General features: G+C 39.7%; 1 protein-coding gene across 1 annotated transcript in view; it reads right to left on the minus strand.

Moving 5' to 3' along the window:
• LOC141613813 (uncharacterized) overlaps positions 1 to 18,069 on the minus strand; it is a 37,002-nt gene extending 18,933 nt beyond the window's left edge. Inside the window, exon 1 of the mRNA XM_074432558.1 lies at positions 17,889 to 18,069. Coding sequence (XP_074288659.1) covers positions 17,889 to 18,069 — 181 coding nt within the window. The remainder of the gene's footprint in view (positions 1 to 17,888) is intronic.
• Between the last annotated feature and the right edge of the window lie 564 nt (positions 18,070 to 18,633).

Raw genomic sequence — 18,633 nt, forward strand, 5'->3', positions numbered from 1 at the left:
AAGTAGCCTACACTCGAAGATCTCCTAACGAAGATTAGAATAGTGTAGGTGATTATCTCGTAATGGTAACGTAAGAATGGACTTCTTACTGGTAAAATTATGGCCTCACAGCTATAACATTACTTATATAAGAGCTCAATGTTATAGCTCTTCTACTATAACATTGAGATGTGAAGTGTATAAAACACACGACAAAATAGTTTTTAAATTGTTTTTGGAAAACCGTTTTGAATGTTTTAGTAAAAGTATTTATTTTACAAGGGAGCTTATTTTTATATTGAGAATGATTTTACTATTAGCTTATAATTATTAATTATGATTGAATCAACTTATGAGTTGAGGCATCTTGCTAATTAGGGTTTCTAGTTTCTACATACTCTAAAAAACCCTAAACCTAATTTATCTTACCTAGGGTTTTCGTGAAAGAGGATTGGGCTTATGAGTCGTTTATTCCTCATACATGGTTACTCTTTGCACAAGTTAGGGTTTTAGGTAAATCTTTATAATATTTGAATAGAGATTTAATATCTCTTTTATATTATTTTGATTTATTCTTTCCTAACTTATAAGATATTATTTTTGTAAAGATAGAAGGAAAAGATTGATTAAATCTTTAAAATAATATTTGGTTAGAGATTTGTTATCTCTTTATTATTTGATTTATTCCTTTCTATCTTATAAAAATATTAGGGATGAATAGTGCTGTGTGAATAGTACCCGCGAATAGTGCCGCGTGAATAGTAAACGTGAATAGTAATTTCCTTCTTGCACAATAAGTCTTTACTTGGATAAGGGTTAAGGTATTAGGATAATATTTGTTAGAGATTTCTTTATCTCCTTTTATTATCTTTCCTAATCTCCAAGATATTGGTGAGTTGTTAAGATAGGAAAATATTATTTATTAAGGCAAGTCTTGGAAAAGAATTAAGGAAAGATTTAACCTAATTCCTTCTTGCTTTGTAAGACACCACACGGCATCTAGGGTTGTAGTAAACCGAAACCCTTGCTCCTCTTTTACTATAAATACTCCATACTTTACATCATTAAAGTTAAGACATTTGAGCATAACTTTCATATATTTTCACAAAACAAAAACCGTGTTTTAAAGCAAGAAAACCGTTTTGTTTATTTTCGAAAAAAAAGGTCGTGTGAATTATAAACTTGTGCATTCGTTCTTCATTTATCGTTATAAGATAATAGTGCTTAGTTGAATTCTTAACTTGTTCATTAACGTGGACCTTTGTTAGAATCATTAGTGCTTTCTTATTAGCGTAAGTTAGTCACTCGAGTATTTAACGGTACTCATTGAGTTACAGCTAGAGTTAGTTGTACGAGTTGGGTTAGTAAATTTGTAATCCGTAGAAAGGTACTAAATTTATTAATCGAGAATAGTGGACGTAGGTTTCGACTTGTGAAACTGAACCACTTCAAAAATCCGTGTGTCTCTTCTTGTTTTGTTCTTTCGTTTACTTTGCTTACAATCATTAGTTGATTAGTTAAAGTTTAATCAATAAACTTTAAATAATCAATTACATACGCATAATCGAAAAAGCTTTGAAAAGTTTTAAATCCTCAATTCACCCCCCCCCCCCCCCTCTTGAGTATTTTGGATCCATAGACTCTTCAGAGTGGTTTTAAATCACTCGATCGAGTGGATTCTCTTATGGGCTTGGTCTTTTTAGTTTATTTCCGTCATTAGGTTAAATAATTCCTATTTTCTTATAAATAGGAAGTTAGGACGTCAGTTTTAGGGGCTTCTCCTCTGGAATTTTACCACATACGTTACTTTTTCCTTTTTCCTCTGTTGAATATTACTTTCTCATTTCCGGATATTTCTCTTTGTAACTCTTTCTCTCCCTTTTTCTCCTTAATTATTTAATGTTTATTATTCTTCCCTTATTCCTTCTTTCTCTTTTATTCATGTTTAGCTAATTACTCTGCTAGGATTAGATGATTCATTAGACTAATGTTAATTGCTAATTAGTTTATAGATTGGTCGTTGTTGTTTTAATCTATGTTGATAATCGCTGCTTTAACTGTATCCTGCTAGTGGAGTCGACACAATTAGCCTTTTAATATTGGTAAACCTTGACCTGGACCAAAAGGTTGGAATAGGTGAGACCTGCAGTGAACAATAGGATGCTTTAGTGAGGGCGAAAGTTAAGCTAATAACATTTTAGGGCGAATTGAGACCGAAAGGAGATATTCGTTGCCCCTTAGACCGACACATCGACCGATCTCGTGACCTTAGCCGCAATTGGTAGCGTTTATTGATGACCGAAATCCTAGTTCCCTTCTCCTTCTGTTAATTTCCCTTAATTCTTTCTCTCTTGCCTTAATCTCTTAGTTTAGTCAGAAATCGTATTCAAACCCCCCACATTGTGACCCGTTACTCATAGACTAAAATTAGACAGATAAATCTCATTTTTGCCTCCCTGTGGAGATCGACCCTACTTACCGCTGACTTCTGTTAGTAGTAACTTAGGTATTTATTTTTGGTACCTGACGACGGTATCAAATTTTGGCGCCGTTGCCGGGGAGGTGGTGCAATTTTGTTGTTTTAATTAAGTTTGTCTCTCGTCTCAAGGAATTTATTCCTTGAGGCTGATCTCATTTCTGCAAAGTTTTGATTAGTCTTGCAGATTGTTCGTTGCTTTGTAAGTCTATTTGCCAGGATGCCTACGATTACTGAGCATATAGAGCCATGTGGTAGATGTGGCGAGGAAGGGCATGACCCTATTGAATGCATGGCAAGTGTAGAGCGTGCCCTTGCTTATCGGAAATACAAGCAAGGAGTTCCTTTTTCTCAGTTGTATGAAGAAATAAAGAATGTCTCTACCCCTTCTACGCCAGTACCGCAGCCGGTCTCTCCTTCTGCAAATGAAGAAGTTGCTGAATTAAAATCCTTTGTGATGAGCATGTGCGATAGGAAAGACACGGTCATAGCGGAATTGAGGAAACAAGTCGCGCAGTTAACACTCGCGAAAGACCAAGCCGAGCTTCTACCGACATGCAATTCAGTTGGTGCAACGAATTTCCAAGTTGGCTTTACTTATGAAGGGCCAAAAAGTAACGAGAAGACGGGGTTTTGATAGCTGATGATACCCGGAGGATGATTTAGACGAGTTTTGGAAGAAATACTTGCGTGCAATGCGGACACTCGATCGAGTGATTTATCTACTCGATCGAGTGTATTTATTAGTCCCATCACTCGATCGAGTGAAAATAATGGTCGATCGAGAAGTGTACAATTTGATGTTGGTCGATCGAGTGATAAACTTACTCGATCGAGTAACTTTCTTTGAAGAAATCACTCGATCGAGTGATGAAACCGTCGATCGAGTGAAACGGGGAGAAGAGAATGGTCGATCGAGTGATATAAGTGCTCGATCGAGTACTTTAAATGGCGGAGATCCTATTTTGTTATCTAATGCCGCTACAGTGTCATCTTCCTTTGCTGTGGAGACGTCACACATTGATAAAGGTAAAGGAAAAGTTGCGGGTCCACTCGTTGCTACCAGGGTACCCTTTCCAGGCCGTCGAAGGACGCAAAGCAAAGATCGGCGACGATGACGGTAAGTTTGTGGACGTTGTGAAGAACCTCCAGTAATCTTGTCCCTTTTTCCGAACTTGTTACTCGGTACCTACTTACGCTAAATTTATGAAAGATATTGTGACGCGTAAGAGAAATTTAAGTGAATTTGAGACGATTTCATTTATGGAAGAGTCTAGCAATTTGCTTTTGAATAAGGGTCCACCTAAAATGAAAGACCCGGGCAGCTTTTTTATTACCTTTATTATAGGCAACATGGTTATTGATAAGGCTCTCTGTGATTTAGGAGCCAGTGTTAGTGTCATGCCCCTTCCTGTCTGCAAGAAACTGAATATGAGTCATTTTAAAGTGTCTAACATTACCCTACCTGGCTGATAGATCTGTTAGGAAGCCCTTAGGTGTCTTAGAGGACGTGCCTGTGAAAATAGGCAAGCTCTTTATCCCAGTAGATTTCATTGTTTTAGATATAGCTGAGGACACCCAGACCCAAATTATCTTAGGAAGACCATTCCTTTATGCAGTGGGTACATTATTGATGTCGAACAAGGGCGTTTGACTCTTGCGGTAGGGGATGACGCTATCACTTTGGTCTGCCTAGTACTTTGGCTCGACCAATGATAGAGGATACTTGCTATTTGGTTGATATTATTGACGAGTCTATTTATGACTTCTGGTCGGGTTCTTTTATGAAGGACCCACTAGAAGCTCTTATGCTTTTGATGAGTGTGCGAGATAGCCCAGGCGACGATGATGTTTGTGTTGGATTTGCTTGTTGATGATTTAGACGAGCCTGAACTTTAGAAGGCGAGGGAGAGCAAGTGGAACAAATGATTAGCACTCTTTTCTCCATTGAGGTAAAGGTACCGGAACGTAAGCCTCTCCCTTCTCATCTTAAATATGTTTTCTTGGACGATACAGAGCAATATCCAGTCATTGTTAGTGCTAAGCTTAATGATGATCAGCTGACTTCTTTGTTAGCCGTACTTAAGAAAAACAGGAAAGCAATGGGATATTCATTGGACGATATCAAGGGGATTAGTCCCGATGTTTGTATGCACATGATAGAGCTGGAGGAAGATTACAAACCTTGCGAGACAGGTGCGCCAGGTGAACGGAAGATGCGAGGATGTTGTGATGGTGAGGTAATGAAGCTTCTAGACGCAGGTATTATTTGTTCTGTCGGTAATTCCAAATGGGTGAGTCAGTCGGGTAGTCCCAGAAGAAAGGAGGGACAATCTGTATTTAAGAATGAAAAGAATGAATTAATACCTACTCGAGTAGTGACTGGTTGGCGGATGTGTATAGATTACAGACAGCTGAATGCCGCCACCAAGAAAGATCACTTTCCCCTTCCTTTTAATTATCAAATGGTAGAAAGGTTAGCCTCTCATAAATTTTTCTGCTATTTAGACGGGTATTCAGGGTTCTTTCAGATCCCTATCCACCCAGACGATCAAGCTAAGACTACATTCACTTGTCCTCAGGGCGTTTTTGCTTATCGCAGGATGCCTTTTGGTTTGTGTAATGCCCCTACCACCTTTCAAAGGTGCATGATGGGGATATTTTCAGAGTATATTGAGTCTATCATGGAAGTTTTTATGGGACGATTTCGGTGTATATGGAAGTGATTTTTCTAACTGTCTGTCTAACCTTGAGAAAGTGTTAGCGTTTTGCATTGAGGTTAATCTTGTCTTTGAATCGGGAGAAGTGTCACTTTATGGTCAACGAGGGAGTTGTCTTAGGGCACTTAGTTTATGATAGGGGAATAGAGGTTGATAAAGCGAAGTTGGAAGTGATTCAGCAATTACCACCTCCTGTTAATGTTAAGGGGGTGAGGAGTTTCCTTGGTCACGCCGGCTTTTATCGCCGGTTTATCAGGGATTTCTCCAAAATTGCTAAACCACTTACACAGTTGCTATTTAAGGATGCCCCTTTTGTGTTTATCGATGATTGTCTTTCGCTTTTAACAGTTAAAGCGGGCTTTAGTCTCTGCGCCGATCATCGACCTCCCGACTGGGACTTGCCGTTTGAGATTATGTGTGATGCGAGTGTAGGGTAATATCCGTATAAGACCCTTTAAATTTAAGGATTATAACGTAAATTTAACATGTGAAATATGGTCATAAACGAAATACAATAGAAAAACGATAAAGATTAAGAATCAACCTCGGGTCCTTTGATGCGCGGCGTAAAGAAAGTAAATCAACAGAGATTTCCTCCTAATCGTTGCACCCAAGACCGTCGGAGACTATGCCCTTGTGCTACAAATGCTCTCTAATTGACTTGCAATATCGAGAGAGCTATTGTGAGGTTATTCGATGTGAGATCGAGGTTTTCGGAGAAAAAGCTCTTCAAAACCCTAATTTTCATGTAAAATGAATGCTTAGGTCAAAAGGAGAGGGAGCCTCTCCTTTTGTTGCCTCGATCCTTGGTCTCATGGAGGAGGGAGTGGGCTTTCCACTTTCTCCTCATTATTAACTCGTGGTCCGATCAATTCCGCTAAAAATGTATATGACGGGTTTTATTATAAACTGTCATCGGTTATCGGTTATTAATACATCGACTAATAACACGGATTAGTCTAAATATTAATACATGTCCGACAAAGACAATATTGTATAATTAATTCAATATACATTAATTAAATATAATCGTTTATATTTAATTTACGAATTAATTGTTTAATTCGCCTTAGCCCATAATATTTAATCCGTATTAAATATTTGTCTCAACATCGCGTTTGACTAATTACTAGTCAATAACTCCGACTAACTGGTTAGTCATAATTGGCATCAACATGATATTTGTATTTTCATCTTTGTCATATCTCTCAAACGTATCCTATAGGTGTGACTTTTAGGGACAGTTGATCACCGCCATCTGTATGACAATAACGTCAAACTTATCTAGCAAGCCAATAGTTATTGATAAACGTGGATCAATCGATTATGATACAAAAGTATACCCTTTGATCCTTTTAGAGATTTATAAGTCCTTGCACTAACTGTAAAGGACACCAGCCCCAACAAGCTCCCACTTGTCCGTACAAGTGTATGTGCAATGACGTTATCCGCACTAACTGGAGGACACAGCTCCAACAAACTCCCACTTGTCCGTACAAGTGTATGTGCGATAACCGATTCTCATATTCATTTAAAATTTCTCCCACTCAATGTAAAACAATTTGCGGATCCGGATCCGCAAAGGTCGTATTTTACAATCGACCGTATCCGAGTGGTTTCCCGACTAGAGAGTAACTTAAGCGATAAAACGAATCCGTATCCGAGCATGGCCATGCATTTCGATTCTGACTCCTCGAGTGGCCCCGAGAAATATCGAGTACCGATAAAGGCTGAATATTTCCTTCAACTCGAACTCCTTCCGATCTAAGCACGACATGAAATGACCGAAACAATCTACTTGGCCCCTGTTACGGATGACCGTGAGAAAGAAACCAAAGTCACCCAAAATCTGCCTTAGTCTCAAGAGACAGTCGATAGTCTAAAGAATCGACTCTTAGGATCACCATGGAAGTCCTATCCACGACCGGGCACCGAATGTTGTAAAACATTTAGGACTCCACGTCGATGTCACAATTGTGTCCTACGAGATATCCGTATAAATCGCCTCGTGATTGGTGGTCAACTGTTGACTTATGGCTCGTTGAACCCACCATCAACCAACGTCACAAAATAATTACCTTGAGTTATCAGCTCACGTGGGCAATTAAGGACCAAAAATATTATGTTTGTTCAGTTCACTTTGTGGTGTTCAAATTTGTCGTACAAAACCACATGAAAAACAAAATATATAAAAATTATCAAAACGATGATGTCGTATAGAGTACAAGAGAGAATGAATCTAATCCATAAAAGAGTACTACAACTTAGGAACACGTTTAATTCCCATGGAATTAACATGCCCTTCATGCTTATCTTGTCGTAATGGTTTAGTGAGAGGATCTGCTATGTTATCATCTGTAGCAATCTTTTCTATCACTACTTCCTTTTGCTCCACGTAATCTCGGATTAGATGAGCTTTCCGTTATACATGTCTAGACTTGTTGCTAGACTTAGGCTCCTTAGCTTGGAAGATGGCACCTCTATTGTCGCAATAGATAGTGATCGGGTCATTCGAACTAGGCACTATAGATAGTCCATGTAAGAATTGACGCATCCATATCGCTTCCTTTGTAGCTTCAGACGCGGCATAGTACTCGGACTGGTCGTATGTAGAATCTCTGTATGTGATTTGTTTGGAACTCTTCCGGTGATGCAGCGCCATTAAGAGTAAAAACGAATCAGATCGAGATTTCGAGTCATCACGATCCGTTTGGAAGCTAGCATCTGCATAACCGGTTGCGCATAGCTTTTGTTCGCCTCCATAAGTCAATGCCCAATCTTTAGTCCTCCGTAGTTACTTAAGAATGTTCTTGTGAGCCATCCAATGTGATTCACCTGGATCTTTGTTGGAATCGACTTGTCATACTCAATGCATATGCCACGTCCGGACGCGTGCATATCATGGCATACATGATTGATCCTATAGCCGAGGCATAAGGAATCCGTGTCATGCGCTCTTTCTCTTCCGGTGTCTCTGGTGACTGAGACTTGCTCAAATGCACCCCTGGAGCCATAGGAAGAAACCCCTTCTTGGAGTTAGTCATCTTTGAATCTCTCTAGGACTTTGTCTATGTTAGACTCTGATCGAGAGATAACATCCGTCGTGATCTATCTCGATAGATACGGATGCCTAGAATTCTTTGTGCCTCTCCCAGATCTTTCATCTGGAAATGGTTTTTCAACCATACTTTCACCGAAGTTAAGAGAGGTATGTCATTTCCAATCAGGAGTATGTCATCGACATACAATATTAGGAAGACAATCTTGCTCCCACTCGACTTGATATAAAGACATGGTTCCTCGACCGATCGAGTAAATCCATTTTCTTTAATCACTTGGTCGAAGCGATGATTCCAACTCCGAGATGCTTGCTTAAGTCCATAAATGGAACGCTTAAGCTTGCACACTTTCTTAGGATGTTCGGATCGATGAAACCTTCGGGTTGTATCATGTACAACTCTTCCTCCAAAAAACCGTTTAAGAAGGCGGTTTTCACATCCATTTGCCAAATTTCATAGTCATGAAAAGCGGCGATCGCTAAGATAATCCGAATGGAACGCAGCATGACTACGGGTGCAAAAATCTCATCGTAGTGCAAACCTGGCTCTGATACCACTTGTGGGTAATATCCGTATAAGACCCTTTAAATTTAAGGATTATAACGTAAATTTAACATGTGAAATATGGTCATAAACGAAATACAATAGAAAAACGATAAAGATTAAGAATCAACCTCGGGTCCTTTGATGCGCGGCGTAAAGAAAGAAATCAGAGATTTCCTCCTAATCGTTGCACCCAAGACCGCCCGAGACTATGCCCTTGTGCTAGAAATACTCTCTAATTGACTTGCAATATCGAGAGAGCTATTGTGAGGTTATTCGATGTGAGATCGAGGTTTTCGAGAGAAAAAGCTCTTCAAAACCCTAATTTTCATGTAAAATGAATGCTTAGGTCAAAAGGAGAGGGAGCCTCTCCTTTTGTTGCCTCGGTCCGCGGGTCTCATGGAGGAGGGAGTGGGCTTTCCACTTTCTCCTCATTATTAACTCGTGGTCCGATCAATTCCGCTAAAAATGTATATGACGGGTTTTATTATAAACTGTCATCGGTTATCGGTTATTAATACATCGACTAATAACACGGATTAGTCTAAATATTAATACATGTCCGACAAAGACAATATTGTATAATTAATTCAATATACATTAATTAAATATAATCGTTTATATTTAATTTACGAATTATTTGTTTAATTCGCCTTAGCCCATATTATTTAATCCGTATTAAATATTTGTCTCAACATCGCGTTTGACTAATTACTAGTCAATAACTCCACTAATGGTTAGTCATAATTGGCATCAACATGACCTGTATTTTCATCTTTGTCATATCTCTCAAACGTATCCTATAGGTGTGACTTTTAGGGACCAGCTGATCACCGCCATCTGTATGACAATAACGTCAAACTTATCTAGCAAGCCAATCGTTATTGATAAACGTGGATCAACTGATTATGATACAAAAGTATACCCTTTGATCCTTTTAGAGATTTATAAGTCCTTGCACTAATTGTAAAGGACACCAGCCCCAACAAGCTCCCACTTGTCCGTACAAGTGTATGTGCAATGACGTTATCCGCACTAACCGGAGGACACAAGCTCCAACAAACTCCCACTTGTCCGTACAAGTGTATGTGCGATAACCGATTCTCATATTCATTTAAAATTTCTCCCACTCAATGTAAAACAATTTGCAGATCCGGATCCGCAAAGGTCGTATTTTTACAATCGATCTCGTATCAGTGGTTTCCCGACTAGAGAGTAACTTAAGCGATAAAACGAATCCGTATCCGAGCATGGCCATGCATTTCGATTCTGACTCCTCGAGTGGCCCCGAGAAATATCGAGTACGATAAAGGCTGAATATTTCCTTCAACTCGAACTCCTTCCGATCTAAGCACGCATGAAATGACCGAGAAACAATCTACTTGGCCCCCTTACTACGGATGACCGTGAGAAAGAAACCAAAGTCACCCAAAATCGGCCTTAGTCTCAAGAGACAGTCGATAGTCTAAAGAATCGACTCTTAGGATCACCATGGAAGTCCTATCCACGACCGGGCACCGAATGTTGTAAAACATTTAGGACTCCACGTCGATGTCACAATTGTGTCCTACGAGATATCCGTATAAATCGCCTCGTGATTGGTCACCAACCTTTGTTGACTTATGGCTCGTTGAACCCACCATCAACCAACGTCACAAAATAATTACCTTGAGTTATCAGCTCACGTGGGCAATTAAGGACCAAAAATATTATGTTTGTTCGGGTTCACTTTGTGGTGTTCAAATTTGTCGTACAAAACCACATGAAAAACAAAATATATAAAAATTATCAAAACGATGATGTCGTATAGAGTACAAGAGAGAATGAATCTAATCCATAAAAGAGTACTACAACTTAGGAACACGTTTAATTCCCATGGAATTAACATGCCCTTCATGCTTATCTTGTCGTAATGGTTTAGTGAGAGGATCTCCTATGTTATCATCAGAGCAATCTTTCTATCACTACTTCCTTTTGCTCCACGTAATCTCGGATTAGATGAGCTTTCCGTTATACATGTCTAGACTTGTTGCTAGACTTAGGCTCCTTAGCTTGGAAGATGGCACCTCTATTGTCGCAATAGATAGTGATCGGGTCATTCGAACTAGGCACTATAGATAGTCCATGTAAGAATTGACGCATCCATATCGCTTCCTTTGTAGCTTCGGACGCGGCATAGTACTCGGACTCGTCGTAGAATCATTGTAATGTTTGTTTGGAACTCTTCCGGTGATGCAGCGCCATTAAGAGTAAAAACGAATCCGATCGAGATTTCGAGTCATCACGATCCGTTTGGAAGCTAGCATCTGCAGTCTTAGGTTGCGCATAGCTTTTGTTCGCCTCCATAAGTCAATGCCCAATCTTTAGTCCTCCGTAGTTACTTAAGAATGTTCTTGTGACCATCCAATGTGATTCACTGGATCTTTGTTGGAATCGACTTGTCATACTCAATGCATATGCCACGTCCGGACGCGTGCATATCATGGCATACATGATTGATCCTATAGCCGAGGCATAAGGAATCCGTGTCATGCGCTCTTTCTCTCCTGTCTCCGTGACCGAGACTTGCTCAAATGCACCCCCTGGAGCCATAGGAAGAAACCCCTTCTTGGAGTTAGTCATGCTTAATCTCTCTAGGACTTTGTCTATGTTAGACTCTCGACGAGAGATAACATCCGCCGTGATCTATCTCGATAGATACGGATGCCTAGAATTCTTTGTGCCTCTCCCAGATCTTTCATCCGGAAATGGTTTTTCAACCATACTTTCACCGAAGTTAAGAGAGGTATGTCATTTCAATCGGAGTATGTCATCGACATACAGTATTAGGAAGACAATCTTGCTCCCACTCGACTTGATATAAAGACATGGTTCCTCGACCGATCGAGTAAATCCATTTTCTTTAATCACTTGGTCAAAGCGATGATTCCAACTCCGAGATGCTTGCTTAAGTCCATAAATGGAACGCTTAAGCTTGCACACTTTCTTAGGATGTTCGGATCGATGAAACCTTCGGGTTGTACCATGTACAACTCTTCCTCCAAAAACCGTTTAAGAAGGCGGTTTTCACATCCATTTGCCAAATTTCATAGTCATGAAAAGCGGCGATCGCTAAGATAATCCGAATGGAACGCAGCATGACTACGGGTGCAAAAATCTCATCGTAGTGCAAACCTGGCTCTGATACCACTTGTGGGTAATATCCGTATAAGACCCTTTAAATTTAAGGATTATAACGTAAATTTAACATGTGAAATATGGTCATAAACGAAATACAATAGAAAAACGATAAAGATTAAGAATCAACCTCGGGTCCTTTGATGCGCGGCGTAAAAGAAGTAAATCAAGAGAGATTTCCTCCTAATCGTTGCACCCAAGACCGTCCGAGACTATGCCCTTGTGCTAGAAATACTCTCTAATTGACTTGCAATATCGAGAGAGCTATTGTGAGGTTATTCGATGTGAGATCGAGGTTTTCAGAGAAAAATGCTCTTCAAAACCCTAATTTTCATGTAAAATGAATGCTTAGGTCAAAAGGAGAGGGAGCCTCTCCTTTTGTTGCTCGTCGCGGGTCTCATGGAGGAGGGAGTGGGCTTTCCACTTTCTCCTCATTATTAACTCGTGGTCCGATCAATTCCGCTAAAAATGTATATGACGGGCTTTCCACGTTTTTACCGACCATGCGGCTTTGAGGCATCTCTTTGCTAAGAAGGAGGCTAAACCGGCCTATCGAGATGGATACTCCTTCTTCAGGAGTTTGATTTGCAGATTAAGGATAAGAAAGGAGCCGAGAACGTTGTAGGCGATCACTTGTCGCGATCGATGCGACAAGAAGGGGAAGATTCTCTACCTATTGATGATTCTTTTCCAGACGATACTTTAATTGCTGTTATATCGTCTATTGTTAACCAAGAATCTTGGTATGCAGATATAGCTATCTTCGTTGTCGGTGGCAAGCGCCACCGACCTTCTCATCAGCAGAGGAAGCGTTTTCAGATAACGCTAAGCAAGATTTTGGGATGATCCTTACTTGTTTAAGGAATGTGCGAGCGGTCTCTACAGACGGTGTATTCGCAGTTGGGAGACCAAAATAGTCCTGGAAGGCTGTCACTCCTCTTCATATGGTGGTCACCACGGCCCATCGCGCACCGTGGCTAAGGTACTTCAGTCTGGTTTTTTTTGGCCTTCTTTGTTTGTCGATGCTAAGTCTTTTGTTTCACTTGCGATGCTTGCCAACGATCGGGAACATTTCAAAGAGACATGAGATGCCATAGAACGGTATCTTAGAGGTTGAGGTTTTCGATGTCTGGGGCATTGATTTCCAAGGACCGTTCCCATCCAGTAAAGGTAACAGGTACATCTTAGTGGCTGTAGACTATGTGTCAAAATGGGTTGAGGCAATTGCCTCACCCCATTGTGATACTAAGACCGTGATAAAGATGTTTAAAAAGATTATATTCCCCCGATTTGGTGTCCCTAGGGTCGTCATTAGGGATGGGGGAATGCATTTTAAAGAAAAGAAACTAACTTCAATTAAATGCTTAAAGTTGGTGTCCAACAGGCGTGGTTTGGGGTATCATCCCAAACTAGTGGCGGAGTGCAGAGGTCTCTAATCGCGAGTTGAAAGAGATCTTGTCTAAGGTAGTTTCTAAATCACGGAAGGACTGAGTCTTAAGCTAGATGACACATTATGGGCTTATAGAACCGCCTTTAAGACACCAATTGGTGCATCACCTTATAGGCTAGTTTATGGGAAAACGTGTCACTTACCTGTTGAATTGGAATGAAAGGCCTGGTGGGCAATTCGTGAGCTTAATTATGATCCTAAGTTGTGTGATCGAATCGTCTTTTTGCAGCTAGATGAGTTAGAAGAGTTTAGGCTTAATGCCATGATACTCGCGCATTTACAAAGAAAAGACGAAGAGATGGCATGACAAGAGAATCCTACCTCGTGAGTTTCATGTTGGGCAAAAGGTGCTGCTTTTCAATGCCCGATTGAGATTATTCCCAGCAAGTCAAGTCCAGGTGGAGTGGTCCTTATACGGTGTGGTTTGTTACCAAATTTGGATCCGTGGAGCTCAAGATTCGAAGGTCATAGGTTCAAGGTGAATGGCCAATATGTGAAGCATTACCACGCAGGTAACGAAACAGACAATCGTGTTGAAGTCTTGTATTTCGACACACTTGACGCGCTTGATTAATTGATGCCGAAAGGTCGTGCGGGACCTCTTAAACCAGCGCTCTCCGGGTGGCAAAGTTTGACTTTTATTGTACTTTTGTTGAACATTTTATTTCGTTAGCTTTATCTTTGAACTTTAGATTTGTTTACGAACTCCTTATGCTTTTCTAGCTTTGGAACGTGTTTTGCGGGATCAAGTACTCGATCGAGTGGTTTTATGCTCGATCAAGCACTTTTTGGAGAAGTTTTCACTCGATCGAGTGATAATTGTCCTCGATCGACCAAAGTCAATATCACGCTTACTCGATCGAGTGGTTTTTCACTCGATCGAGTCCTTCCACGTTCATTCACTCGATCGATTTGTTCCAAGTGCTCGATCGGCGATTATCTTTCCAATTTTCATTGCTTTACGCCTATGGAGCTCTTTGCTTGACTTTCTTTGACCTCCATGTTCATGGTCGGTTTGGGAGGTCCCTCCTTATGACGTTTTGTAAGTTTTCCGACTCCACTTCTCCTTTTCTCTTTAGTTTGCATTTCTTTCCCTATTTTTGGTACAATGAGGGCATTGTACGGTTTGGTTTGGGGAGGTATGCATCCATATCTAAGTCTGTCTGCATGTTTTCTTGCATTTTCACTTACACGTTTAATTATTGTTGCATGCATTGTTGTTTAATTAATTCAAAAAAGTCATAAAATTCAAAAAAATTAGGAAAATTTCAAAATTCAAGAAATTCACGTTTAATTTGAGTCGGAACGTTTGAACATTGACGCTACATTGAACCCTTACTTGAGCCTTGCATATTCTTGACATTTAGTTGGCATGATTAGGTGCATAATCTACGAGTTTTTGTTTCTTTCTTATACGAACGAATAGACTTGATTCATTATATCGGCAAGCTACATTACATTCTGAGGTTAGAGCTTTATAAATGGTGACATCCATGACCAGGTTTCATTTTAGGATGTGAGTAGTACTCTCTTTAAGGTATGTCACATCAATTTGCATAAGCATGAGTCTAGTCTTCTTAATACCTGTATGCATTTGGTCTGTGGATGGTGACACATGTTAGGAGAGGCAATTCCCTTTATTTCATTCTACCCATGAGCCCCACATAGCCAAATTGCCTTTTTGTCCTATTAACTACTTTCTATAATACTTCCTACCCTATCTGAGCTAGTGACGAGTAGTTGTTGGAATGTTTTATTGCAATATGGTTATTTTATCGATTTGGAAGATGGTGGAAGAATTGAAGGGAAAGATAAAAGAATGTTGAATTGTTGAAAAAAAAAAAAAGAACGAAAGAAAAAAAAAATAACGGAAAAGAAAAAAAAGAAAGAAAAATCATATGTGAAGAAAGAAAAAAAATGAGAATTGTATAATGATTCACACTCCCATGTCTTATTTATATCTTATGGGGAGTTGACGATTCTTGGTGTTTTGTGAGTTTAGTGCATAAATTTTTGCACCGTTCCATCTTGTTATATTAGTACGAAGTGGGATGCGATTTATATTTGGATTCGTTGTTTGCTAGCCGGGCTATTAACTCCACATATCCAAATTCATCTTAGCCCTTCTTACCCATTACCTCACTTACCCAAATGTAAGTCCTCGGCATGTGTCTTGGTCATTAGTATGGTTGGAATGCATATGTGCCAGATTGTAGAGACTTTATTCATGTTAATTGCATGCATGTTCTTATAGGTCGAGTTAGGTGAGTGTCTCTACTTCTTTCTATCTTTCACATACATACTTACCTTGTGCCTAATTTTGAGTGAAGAGCGACCCGTGAGAGTCCGATATCTTTTGAATCTTGCAAGGTCGGCGGTTCAGTAAGTTTGAAACATAGATTTAACTCGTTTTCACTTCTCATTTGCCACTTTGTCAGTTATTGCATTAAATTGGTTTTAGTGGATAACTAGCTGATGCGTTGGTCCTGCCTTGTTATTTCTTAGTTGCATTCATAATTTGCTTGGGGACAAGCAAAGGTTTGGTTTGGGGAGATTTGATGCATGTCTTTTATATAAGGTTTTACCTCATTTTTACACGCATTTCTGTACTATTTATGTAGCATCTAGCTACAAATGCCCCGAATATCCTACTTTGGTTCGTTTTATGTAATTTGCAGAAATTAACCAAAGAGGAGTTAAATCGAGCCTAATTTGTCCCAATTGCATGCATTCATGGAGAATAAGGAGCAGGAGCTTGGAGTCTAACATTTTGGAGACGCGTGAGCTGGTTTCGGAAGGCATTTCAAAGTCTAGCGTGCCTATATAGCTCGATCGAGTAGTTTTCTACTCGATCGAATGCTTTATATACTCAAGATTGATCGATCGAGTAGTTTAAGGAGTCAATCGAGGAGATTTTGCAAGAAGTGTTCGATCGAGTGGTTTATTTCCACTCGATCGAGTGGTTTGGTGTTGGTTTGCTCGATCGAGTAGTTTATTTCTACTCGATCGAGTGGTTTTTCCTGCCTTAGTTAAGTTCCGCCTAATCATTTTATGGGCTTTTGTAATTAGTCCATAGATTAGGTTTTAGGATGGATTTTTCGTATAAGAAAGAGAGAGGGACTACGTTCGGGGCTCTGCTCTTGCACGGGACATTCATTTTTACTCTAGTTCTTGATACTGTTACTTGGATTTTTGTCTTTCTTCTATATTTTGCTACTTGGATTCGGATTTGCGATTGGTATTATTATTCTTCTTTTATCCTTAATCATATTTACTGCTTTGAATTCTTCTCTCTTTATTGTTATCGTAATAATTGCTTTAATTCGATCTTTATTAGTTTGTTATAATGTTTAATTCCAATTATCTATTTATCATTATTGTTAATTCAATGGTAATGAGTAGCTAATTCCCTTATGCTAAGACTATAGGGGATCCATAATCATGAGGGAATAATAATCGATTTATTGGGTTAATGCTAGTATAGTCTTTGTTGGTTAAATGCTACAATTAAGCGTATCCGTCTAATTGAGTCACGTAAGCCTCCGCATTTATTTCTTAGTGATCCTTGACCTGGGACCGAAAGGTTGGAAAAGGCGAGACTAGTAGCGAACAATAGGGTATTGTAGTGAGGGCGAAAGCTAAGCTATTTACGCTTTTAGGGGCGGGTGAGACCGAAAGGAGATATTCACCGCTCCTTGACCGTATTTGCATTGACACGAGACCTAGATTACTTGATTTGAATGATTATGGTGAAACGTTTGTCTTAGCTGTTTTCTCTGTCATTTAATTCCTTTCTTTTATTCTCTTTCCCTCATTCTGTTAGTTTAGAATTTCACATTTAAACCCCCCCCCCCCCCAATTTGGTTACCTTGACGAACTTAGATTAAGAAGACAATTTCCTACCTCTCTGTGGATTTGACCCGACTTCCCTAGCTATATTAGTTAGAGCCAGTTCGTATTTTTTGGCACGCGACATACGTGTCATGGCCAATACGATAGGAAATTATGCAAGCTAATGTGAGAATGCATGATTTCTACACTAAAATGCAAACTACATATACACAAGTGATGCATTCTTTACTACACTATATGATGCATGAATTTATTGGTTGGAGAGCACAATTTGAATAGACTCCCAATGCTTGTGCTTAAACTTCCCCAAACCAAGTAAGACACTATTGCTAGTGTAAAAATGGGGGAGTTCATGCACAAAAATGCAATGCATGAAACTAGTTTGTCATTTTGGATTTTCACAATTGGAAACAATTATTTTGTCATCACCTAGATGTTGCCAAGGTGAAATAATAGTCCTTCACTTTTACAAGGACACCACTAAAATGAAACAATCAATTGTAAAATAAGTTAACAAAGCATGAAATTCTTGTCAAGAAAAATGAATGAGAGGGAAAAGAAAAATTTCACTTTGGCTTTGGTGGGTGCCTCATGCCCCCTCCACCTAGCTCATGAAGATCTTCAATAGTTACCATCGTCCCCTCCAAGATCACTATCCTCTTGCTCTTGCACTTCATCACTCTCATAAAAGTCCATGAATTCGTCCCCCTCATTATTAACCTCCACCGTATCACCGCCACTTGACCCTCCTTCTTCTCCTACTCCATGTGTTCCACCATAGGCATGTTCCGAGTTCGGAAAAAGGATATCCATTTGTGCCAAAGAGGGAAGCATTCCCTCCTCGCAATATGCCCTTGGTGGGCCAACCGGTGAAATTATGGATAGAGAGCAAAGTAATTGTCTACCCTTGCATCATATTGCTTTTGGTGCATGTCTTGAAGTAGACCCGTGACAAAGTCGTCTCTCGGGAGAATGAAGGGATTTGGGTGATTGTACGGTTGATATGGAAATGGGTAAGGCGGGATAACAACTTTCTCTTTGTCATTTGTTTGAGGTTCATGTTGTTGAGGTTGAGTTGGAGGTGGGGTTTGGTTTGCTTGGGTTGCATTTGTTGGGATGAGGTAGGATGGTACCAGAGAGAGGACCCCTTTCGAGGTGATATCCTTGTTAAGCCTTCCATTGGAAGATAGATGGGGTTCTTCCTTGGTTATCCACTTAATCCTTTTCTCATAGCCTTCAAGGGCTATACAATGGTGTTTTCGGAGGATCCACATTTCATCGATCTTGGTGTTGCCCAGAAGAGATGTATAAGTATTGTTGTTGTTGAAATTGGGGTTGAAGAATTTTGCAAGCTTTGTTATTAATCCCCCATTGACA

This window comes from Silene latifolia, chromosome 11, assembly GCF_048544455.1.
Source record: "Silene latifolia isolate original U9 population chromosome 11, ASM4854445v1, whole genome shotgun sequence".
Lineage (NCBI taxonomy): Eukaryota > Viridiplantae > Streptophyta > Magnoliopsida > Caryophyllales > Caryophyllaceae > Silene > Silene latifolia.